Source organism: Cottoperca gobio, chromosome 4 (assembly GCF_900634415.1).
Source record: "Cottoperca gobio chromosome 4, fCotGob3.1, whole genome shotgun sequence".
In the NCBI taxonomy this organism is placed as follows: domain Eukaryota; kingdom Metazoa; phylum Chordata; class Actinopteri; order Perciformes; family Bovichtidae; genus Cottoperca; species Cottoperca gobio.
The window spans coordinates 9040383-9051624 of record NC_041358.1 but is presented as its reverse complement, the minus strand read 5'-3'; the positions used below and the strand labels follow the sequence as shown (position 1 = coordinate 9051624).

At 40.9% G+C, this 11242-nt stretch overlaps 1 protein-coding gene across 1 annotated transcript in view; it reads left to right on the top strand.

Annotated features, from left to right (window-relative positions):
* Positions 1-11242, top strand: part of gmds (GDP-mannose 4,6-dehydratase) — a 159220-nt gene continuing 147978 nt past the window's right edge. Inside the window, 3 exon segments of the mRNA XM_029429839.1 lie at positions 1-255; positions 7793-7837; positions 9615-9702. Coding sequence (XP_029285699.1) covers positions 157-255; positions 7793-7837; positions 9615-9702 — 232 coding nt within the window. The 5' untranslated portion in view covers positions 1-156.

Genomic DNA, 11242 nt, shown 5'->3' with positions numbered 1-11242 from the left:
CACTTCCTGCTACGTCCTGCGCTTTGTAGAGGCGTGTAGTTTGGTTTGCGGATGCTGAAAAGGCTCGCGAGCACTCTTACTGTAAACACACTGCACAGAGAGGTTTCTTGTGGGTTATTTTGTTCATTGTGACAGTAAACATCTAGCCAAAGAAACATGGCCCTGTGCTCCGAGGCTGCTAACGATATCGCCGCCGTGACTGGAAAGCTGATGAAGGAGAGGAAAGTGGCCGTTATCACCGGCATCACCGGACAGGTAACGTTCATACCCCAGTAGCGTCTAACGTGCTGTCTGTCACTATAAAGTCATTATTTACCCTGAAACTGAATCTTTCCTGTCTTTTACCTCTGGTGTTTGAAGTGTGCTAATCCCTTATCTTGATGTTAGCTAAATAATGTCTGAAGGTGTTGTCTCACCACAATCAACTTTCATTGATAAGATAAGATAAGATAAGAGTTGCAATACAAAGTCCGAAGAGTTCCAATGTAGCAGCCTAAAATAACATTATATATGATATGATATATGATATATTATATATTATCATGTAAGTTATATGCAGGTTAACTTGCATTTGTAGAATGATAATGACACGTGTTTGACACTGAACAGTCAACTTCATATCTCTCACAAAGGTAAAGTCTATGGATTTGAAAACTTGTTTTGGATACGTCACTAGCTGGCACAACTGGTTCTACTAGTGAATGACTCCAACATGACCGTTGACATGGCTGACAACAGTGACAATGAGAGTGACGTATGGATGAATAGAAGTAAAGGCAGTTGTGTTATCATTACATTGGGCACCTATGACTAATAAGCCCCACTCTTAAAGTCAAACATGCATAAGTCTATTCACGATCGTTAGAGAATGAGGATATATCAGTGAGTGTTGAATACTTTTCACATCCTGTTGTCTCGCATTCATGAGTCACAGGTTGAATTCTATGCAAATTAGACCCATTTTAATTTACTCAAGTTTAATGTACTTAATTAATAATAAGTAATTTTAGTTTTGAATTGATTTCTTTTCATTTAGTTATTACTATTTGTTAATAAGTGACGTTTACTGATCAAAATGTTCTATCTTCTGTTAAATGCAACTGTTATCCTTGATAAGTTTATCATTAACTCTATAATGTACTCCCTCGGTACATATATGTATATATATATATATATATATATATATATATATATATAAAAGAGTACTTAGTTTATTTAATCTGAGTTTATTTTCCATCCTGTTTTTTCTTTCTTTATGGACAAATGCGCATAAATCAATAATTCATAAATAAGTATGAACACAAATGTTACAACTTAATAGTGCTAATGGGCCATAATTTATAATGAAAAATTAAGGCACGCATTAACTTTTCTGTGATGTTTTAATTGAGATGAACAGGACTTTTGAACCCGTCAAGGGTTTGGGTGTTATCTGAATTACAAGACTTGTCAGTCATTTGTCAGAAATCCAATCTGATATACTATAAATGAAATTGAATTTACATTACAATTCCTATATATTAATACATATTATAAAATGTTCCATTTATCGATATTCATTTTGGGAATAGAATCGGATAAGCCACTATGGAAGATTGTATCTATTTTTCCTGTTCTTGAACACTTGAACACAAATTCAGTATCACTATCCCTTCTGTCAGTGGCAGTCATGTTAGCCCTTCCTCTTGGTTGTTTCTACAGAAGTGACACTATGCTCTTCAGGGAACATTAAAAAACTCACTTTCAGTGCTTAGTGCACAAACATTTGGGTATCTGGAGTGCCTACCAACCCACAAACTGTGAAAGAAAACAACCCGTGTGCTGCCTATGTCAGAAAACACAGGATTCTACTATAGACTGGATACAAGAAGTGGACGTAGTCACCGTGACGTCACCCATTTGGTTTGTGGACTACAGTTTTGAAGCCTTGAGTTTTGTGTTTTTGGCCTTTTGCCATCTTGATTTTCTGCTTTCAGCATCTTGGTTTATAACAACCGCAAGAGTGTGGAACGAAGTGCAACCGATTGCTGAACAAGACATTTGTAGACAACAGTTAACTTTCGTGAACTGAAAACACACTTAAAGGTTTAAAGTTGTAAGACAAAAGCACAGAAGGCACCGATACAGGGCAACGCTGTGTCAATCACAAGGTTGCCCCGCCCTAAAGCATCGGCTGCTTTATTGTCTATTTCACTCTAAATGGGACCAGAATTTACCAAATGAACATCAGCATGGCTATTTCTCAAACAAGTGGCAGCAGCATGAACCTGTCGGAGTCTGCATCCGTGGTTCTATGTGGGCCGTGTGCATGTGACTATAAGTGTGTGTGAATGGTTTTCTTTATAGTAGTGTGTGCAAAGAACAGCATGTCAGTTTCTGGGAGTTAATTTCCAAATATAATAGAGCAAATAGGCAGCAGGGAATAAGCAGGGACTAGGGGAATGTTTCATGGTTGAGGTGAAAGTTCCCAGAATGCAGCCCATATCCCCCTAACCATCGGAGGTCTTGGAAAGTCATTTTCAACATCTCGCATTCCTTTTGTCAAACAGCACTAACCAAAGCTCCTACTCCCCTCACCGTCTTTAACAGAAAGCAAAGAACAACAGTGTTAATTCATTTTTATACCGAGAGCACAGGCAAGCACGCAGGCATCTGGATAGACCATCTCAGAAGTCACTGGCGGGGTGTCGGGGTCACAGTGACGCCATAAATCGGTTGGCTAACTACTGTTCATAAATTTCATGGCAGCATGCTGCTCAGTCTGAATATATTTGACTGCTGTCTCAGTGTGAAGTATTGGGGTGAGAGGGTGTGAGGTATGGGAGACCACCTGAGGGCCAAAGCAGAGCTGCAGAGGCGGGCAGGGGCTCTGGCTGACAGTGCTGTTTTACAATCCGGGGTTATGAACAGGACAGGTCCAGCCTCGCTGTTCGACAGACAGTAAGACTTTATTCTGGCTTTAACGTTCACACGTCTTTCTTCTGCTCCTCCGGTTGGGAAAACAACACTGTGCTGCGATATGACCCCTCGGGTTGTTTGATGCTCATCCGACAAGCCCTTCATCCTTTGTAGCTGTTTGATACACTTATTTTCTCATTCCTCCCTCGCCTCCTTCACTGATTCCTCTGTTAGCAGCACAGGATACAGGCCGAGCGAGTGCCAGCAATAATAATCATAAAGCTAAGAATCCGTGCACACATCTCCTCTGTCGCTCATAATGGCTGCTGATGGCTCCTTCAAGGCTGAGTCCTCATCGAATTCGTCTCCAAATGAAGACTCGTAACTTTTAGTTAGACAGTTGGCAACATAAGTTCAGCTGCAGCAAACACACATGGATATGGATATGGATTTTAAATCCAGTTTTATAATACATAATCTACACGCAATGAGTGAAGTCAAGATTACAGGAAGTCATAACGATACCAGGAAGCTCCCTATATGTATTTCAGTGGCACGCCTGAGTCGGTCCAAAGGTCGAAGGGAGAGATCCAGGCTGTAAACCGTGTGTGTGTGTCTGTCTGTCTGTCTGTCTGTCTGTCTGTGTGTATGTAGTGGTCTGTTACAGCAACATTAAACCATATCAGGCCCATTTGCAGAGCAGTGGTGTGTTTGGCAGCTTTTCCTTGCGGCCTAATGAAAGCACAATCAAGTGATTAATTTGTAGTTTACACACAATGACAAAAAAACGCATGTATGGCAATGAATTCCATGTGTGCATAAATACACGCATCATTTAAGTTAGGTATTTTTTAATTTAATGTTGGGCAAGTGATCTAACTGTAATTGGTATTAAAGGTCACAGAGCAGCTCTAGTAATACTTTTGGTAAAGGCCCTGATATTTCACTTTTCCACCAGCAGGGGGAACTAAACTCATAGTGCAGGGCTTTCAAAGACATCACATACTCCCTTCTTTTCTTCTCTGGCTGAAGGGATGACAGTAGCTGTGTTGATAGTGTTAATGGTTAAAGAGGCGATGACTCTTTACTGCATTGTAATTGTGTATACTGTTCAGTATGTACAAATATGGTTGGACAAAACAAAGCAATTAGATTAAGTCAAATTTTGCGAATAATCTAAAATGAAGACATTTATAGACCAAAAAATATAGATAGATAGACAAAGATAAAGAGCAAAACAAGTTTCAATACGGAAAATGAAATTGTGGGAAAACATGTTTATAGGTAAGGTTTTAAAAGAGAACTGTTTTTGTATCTTATGGAGTTATCAGGTATTGTTGTACTATCAAAATATACACAGCTAGTGTCTGCACTAGACATCACTAGAAGACATATTTTTAAGGTGAAAGAACTCACACACACACACACACACACACACACACATGATATTGATGCATATCCATCCTCCTAATGAAACCACACGATGATGAGATGATGATGATGATGATGATGATGATGGTGGGAATGCTGATTGGAGCTAACGATGGTAGATCTGATGAGATGACATTGTTAACATTTTTCAGACACATGGACTGATTTAGTCTAACATCAACATGAGCTTTAGCTTTTTTTTTTCTTTCCCCGTTCTTTCACTCTCTCCTGGTCTTTTTCTGTTTACCTGCTACTTTAATTCTATCTGAGTTCTCCTTCTTACTTACTTTTCTCTAGTTTTATGTAATCTTGTTCATAGACATATGTTTATATTATAAAGGCCTAGTGCTTTTTCCCTGACAATTAAATGAAGAAACAAACTTACTAAAAAGCATTTAAAATACCTGCAGCACAATCACTTAACACTTTCATGGCGACAGTATTCCAATATGAGACAATCGTTGTCTTATGCTTTACTTTCACCCTCCTGTTGCTGAACCAAACCTTTGGCTTATATTCAGTGGAGCTATAGAGTAGACACATACTGTGTCAAAGGCCAAAACGAGTCTTTGAGGAGTTTGTAGTTTGACATTGACCTGGCAGGTGAGCATGTAGTTGTGTGTGTGTGTGTCTGTGTGTGTTTGTGTGTGTGTCCACCCCCCCTGCTCCCACCAAGCACCCAGCTCCCCATAACAGGAAACAGCGAGGTGAGGCCAGGGTTTATGGGCTAATACGGCCTCAAAGGAGCCTCTTGTTTTTAAACAGAGCTGCAGCTCTTCAGGCTTGTTTTCCATATTGGTCTGGCGTGGAGCGCTTTGACCCTGGCACAGGGGCAGGAAAACATGACACCGGCCGGAGCTTTGAACGCCGTGGGGACGGACGAGGGGCTGCCAGTGCCCGTGCCCGTGCCCATCCCCCACTGGGTTAGGTAGAAACAGGTTGGGCATCAGTACCAGCGACCACACAACCTCAACCTCAAGAGCTCAACCTGCAGAACTGAAAATTATCTTAAAAAAACATTTAGAGTAGTACTAAAGCATACATACATTTTTATACAACAATATTTGCTGCTTGTGTGTCTTCAGAGGACTGTAATAGAGTTTAGCATTTTAAAACCCATCCAGTTGGGTTTCAGGGCAAAACAACAGAAGTGTGTGACTCTTTTATTCAGGAGGGTCAAAAGAGGCTGAAACCGACCACATGTTTTGGCTCACACCTTCTTCAGGGTGTTCCATCAGCAGCCATGAAGTTTATAGAGTAATGTAATCAAGAAAACACCTGTTAAGATTTAATTTAAAGCTACTGTGTACCTGCCTGTCAACAGACGACGACCACATTAACCAACGCAAAAATAAATCATGATCAAAGATCAATATTTGTATTTAAAGTGTTTTCATCAACATTGTTTGCCATTCATTTCAATACTATTGGAAATCTTACATTTTTGTTGCATGATAATTCAATGCATAATAGTCTACATTTAAAACCGCAAAACAAATATTGCATCGTCAGTTTTTCCCCATATCGTGCAGCCCAACTGAAAACTGCATTTTCTGCCAATTTTGCATGAAAAATTACTTTATCGATTATTCGATTGTCAAAATAGTTAGGGATTATATTTCTGTCAAATTGTTGCATTTCAACTCCTGATTTGGGGTGGCAAGGTGGAGGCCTTAACTGTACAGCCTCTCCAGAAACGGGCCCTAAATGCAGCCTAAAACATGACCATCCTGCCCGGTGCTGAGTGCAGGTTCTTGGGCGTCCTCCAACATCCAGCCCCTCTAAACCCTATCCACCGCTGCTCACTGCCCTACACCTTAACGGTAACCCCCAGACCTGGAGAGCACGCATGGGGCTGGCAGAGTGAGAGTACGTGTGTGTAAGTGTGTGTGCACATATGTGAGGGGGATTGAGGGATGAATGCCATGACTGGTTCGGAATGTTCCAGAGTGTTCCAGAATGTGCGGTCGGAAAGTCTGAGCAGGGAAAAAAGACGAGGAGTTACATGGGTGAGGGGAACAAGACCTTATTGACAGGGCTCTCTCTCTCTCTCTCTCTCACACACACACACACACACACACACACACACACACACACACACACACACACACACACACACACACACACACACACACACACACAGGTCTAATGTCTGCTCAAAGCTCCTGATTCATGTGGATGTTACACCTAAAGATCTCAGGACTCAGTATTCCGCAACAGTGTGGAGGTTTCAGGAGGGTTGTGGTCCAACACCATATAGTTTACATTAATATACAATGGAGTGAACAATATACCATTTTACTTTCCAACAACTCTGTGCACCAGACAGTTTCACCAAGAAATATAAAGAAATAAAGACCATTTAGAGGTTTTCTGGTGGGTTTCCCCCGAAGATCCCCTCTTAGACATCCGATATGACACTACATTTGGACATCTTTTGGCAGCATTTCATTTGGTGTAGTTTTAAGTTTATAAATAATGACGGTCCATACTTGAGATATCTAACACTTCTAGGACCTTACATAAACAGCAGAAGAATTAGCCACATTTCTTCTTTGTAAAGCACGAAGGTGGGGTTCGCTCTTATACTAGGAATGAAAATATTTCCCCCCCTTGACCTTATAGATTATCGATTGCCCTGTAATGGTACACACAATTATTGTTAAACACGGATATGATAATGAAATCATACATTTGCTTGGTTGAAAAATGTGATTGGTTCTGGTATAGTTACATTATCAGATTCTAGTATGACATCTTATTACTTCAAATTAACTCATTTATGGGCTGTAACATATTCTTCGACATGATGGTATATTGAACACAAACTAAAACTATTACATTAACATCTCCTACATCATTTATTAAAGCTGGAGTGCAGAACATTTGTGCAGTGAGAGTAATGCAGTATGGTAGAAGCTCAGTTACAGAGAGCTTTTCCTCTTGGCGATGGTCTTAATCAGCATTTTGTGAACTCATTTGGCAAGGGCTTGAATGCAACAAACATTAATCTTTATGTAAAAATCCCGCTTTAATTACATTATCAATTATTGGATGTAAAAGTTTTACCTTTCTATCTATTTAGCAGATGTTTAATATGTTGAAGCCCGGTCTCTCACTGTGATGTTGTATCATTTTACAATTAGATAGTTATTACATCATCATGCCTGTTTGCATATCTTATCTGCTGTGTGTTGCACTATACAATGGGCCTTCAGTCATCAGTTTTCTCCTTGGCGTGTAGAAAGAAACTTAATGCAACAAAGTTTGTGTCATAAAACTGTGAATCAGTTACACTTGAATTCAGTTTTCTCAAACTTGGGCGGTGAATGTTTTATTGTAGTTTGGTTGAGTTGCTGTGATTCAGTTGGTACCAGAAACTCTAATGTATGTCTAAACACGCTGGTGTATTTGCAATGCCTTTTCCCCAGGTTTTAATTGGTGTTGTCATCTGTCTTTTTAGGATGGTTCCTACCTGGCTGAGTTCCTGCTCGCTAAAGGCTACGAGGTGAGAGAGAAATCCAGACTGTGGACCTAACGGTTCAAAGAATTTGTCCTGTGAAAGCTCAGACACACACATACACAGAAATGAATGCACACGCTCGTGAATGCCAACGAACACAGACACGCACAGAGCGACATTCCCTCGATAAGCTTCATCCAGCCACAGCAGTGCGTGGGAGCTCCTGAGGGATCGTGACGTGACTTCGTACATGGACTGACTCACACCTCACCCTGATAAGGCCCTTTGTGCTGCTTCAAGCCTGTTAACCCTCACCTTTTACCCCCGGGTCAAACCATTAACAGGGAAATTGTTGTTATTATAACGATCATACGAGTGAGGTCACTAACTTTCACCTGCTGCGCGATGTGTTTTTAGAAGCACAGAAAGTCAACAGCCTGTCGATTGATGCCGAGGTTAACAAGCTGTTACTGCGACGTAAGGCTTCGGCGTTGGTCTCACACCCATGAAAAGTGACCCATACATACAGTACAAACCTCTTTAATAAACATGCGTGTTGCACTGGTGCACATTGTGCTTTCCTGACAGTAGCTGCATGATTTAATTTCCCCTCAGATGTTTAGTAGCACACACACACACACACACACACACCTTCACACACACCTTCATCCTAGCCTGCCTGGAGAGGAAGTGGACTGGGTGCAGGTTAGGGATGCTGCATGTAGAGTGAGTGGGGGGTGGCATTAAAGAGGAGCGCTGAGGCAGGCAGGAAGTACACAGTGAATAAAGGAAGTGAGGTTAGGGCACAGCGTCCTCCCACTAATGGACTCCCCTTGGATCAGGTTGTGTTATCTTCCCTGAGCAGAGCTTCCTCACACATCCCCCTCAGAACATGGAGTACAGATCACAGATCACAGGCAGCATTACAAACACAGTAAGCTGGAGCCACGACACACAATATTGTTTTATCAACTTTTGTAATACGAGACACTAAATCAAAGTAGGCCACTATTTATTTGTATATGTAATAAAATAAAATAAATGTATGGAAATACACAGAAAAACACGTATACATACAATACAGTAAACATGACAAACTATAGCTAAACAGTAAAGCTCAATTCAGAGAAAGATAAAACATTTTCATGACATTTATAACTAATCCCAAATATAAGAGGAGCCCATAACAAAAAAAACTGGCTTATATTTAGTAATTGCACAACCGGTTCAGTTTTGAAATTGATCCACTGGCAGTATTTGATTCAAAATAAAAAGGTAAAAATGATATTGTTATATGATCAACTTAACCCATCTGATATAAACTGGATCTCCACCAGTGACTATGACGCCTTGTTCAGACACATTTAACAGTGGCACGCTGTTCCTGCTGATGTTATGTGTAGAATAGTTCTGTGCTTTGTAATATATCACGTACATGTACGTGTATGCTGCAGAGGATATTTGCGTAAAGTCTTTCTCAACTCCCTCGGTCCTGCTGCTGGTCAACTTTGGACAATGACTGGCATCCTGTTGCTTCTGCAGTAAATGTGTTGGTAACTGAATGATCTCTTGCAGCTGATTCCCAGTTAAAGCGAAGAGCAGCAGTGTTGTATTCAGTGGGAGCTTTTACGGGGATGGAGCTGCACAAAGTTTGCAATGACAACATACTAACATAGAAACATTGTTTCAAGACGATATGAAAGTGGTCTACAAAGTTAGCGAAGCATAGTAATGGCTGTAGTATTGATAATGTTAAAAGTGAAATGGTCTAAATAAATATTGTAAAATACAATAAATATGGTCTTTTTTCCTTTTCTCACAGGTTCATGGTGTTATGCGTCGCTCCAGCTCCTTCAACACGGGTCGCATTGAGCATCTTTACCAGAACCCACAGACGCACACTGAAGGCAGTGAGTAACATACACAATATAAAGACAGCTCCTCGAAAGAGTGAAACCAAAACATCTGTATTGTTCCCTGATGGCTGGCTGCAGTATCGGTTGTAAACATGCCCCCTCCATGTTTTTAGCGAACGGGACAAGATCCAAATGTAAAAATCAAAGTACATGTCAAATAGATTCTTCCCAAAGATGGTTTCTGGCATTTTAGGTCGTTATTATCACACTGACGTATTCAGTTTTCTGATTGTGTCTTTAAAGCCAAACAGCTACCGTGGTGATAACGTAGCAGCTTGGTGGCTCTCACGCTAACAACAAAAACGGTGGTCGTTCTTGTGAGTGAGGCGGGACGCAATATTCTTTCCCCTATTATGGCGAAAGCACAAACTGCCCTTCTCTGCCTCTGATTGCCTGCTACTTGTTTGCCAGGTTGGTCAGGTTTAGGCAGCTGGAGTGTGATTGGTTAGGACAGGGGTCAGCAACCTGCGGCTCTGTAGTGGCTCCCTGTAGCTTTGACTAAACAAAAACATGGAACATGTATTTTTTGTTGCACATTTTACAATCTTTCAAAGGGAACGCCTCTTATCTTGGAGTTCGAGGGGATATTGTGATACTGAAATAAAAATATTCTAAAAAATATAGTATATAATATACTAAAAAATGCGTCACATTCTCCTGCGTCTACGGGCGCGGTGCCTTTCACTGCAGGTGACTTATCTTGAGTTGCAGACCCCCGCCTAACTCGGTGTGCTAACCATGGATAAAACCAAAAAAAGAAAGGTTTCGGAGGAAAATTGTTTAATTCTGCGTGGACAGACACAGTTGCTTTCCCTGTCAACAATGCTGGCTCACTGTGTGCTTGATATGTGGCGAGAAATGAGCAAACAACAGAAAATGTGATGTTGAAAGACATTTTGTGGGACATTTGAGAGGCTGTTGTGAATTGTTTAAAAGCCAACGAAATGATCACCACCTCCATGTGGATGAAAACACACAAACGGACATAATTAAATACAAACTAGCCTATTTCTTTATGTTTACTCTTTTTAAGATATTAGGCTGCAGCTATATAGCTCTTTAGAGAGTAAAGGATGCCGACCCCTGGGTTAGGGTTACGATAAGAATATCCGGTTTGGTTGTGTTGCCTTAGTTTACCGTCATGCTTCCCTTGCACCTACAACAGCCGCACCCACCTCCTCCACTCACGCACATGACACACCACTGACTTTACTCATTTCCACACCACACGTGACTATATCATTTGGCACTTTAATTTGGTTAAGTTTTCTTTGATTTGATTTCTGTCAAATGTTGTATTTGTACTATGTTGATTATCCTGTACACACGACATCTATTGCACGTCTGTCCGTCCTGGGAGAGGGATCCCTCCTCAGTTGCTCTCCCTGAGGTTTCTTCCATTTTTCCCCCTTTAATTATGGGGTTTCTTTTAGGAAGTTTTTCCTTGTGCGATGCGAGGGTCTAAGGACAGAGGGTGTTGTATCCTGTACAGTCTGTAAAGCACACTGAGACAAATGTATCATTTGTGATATTG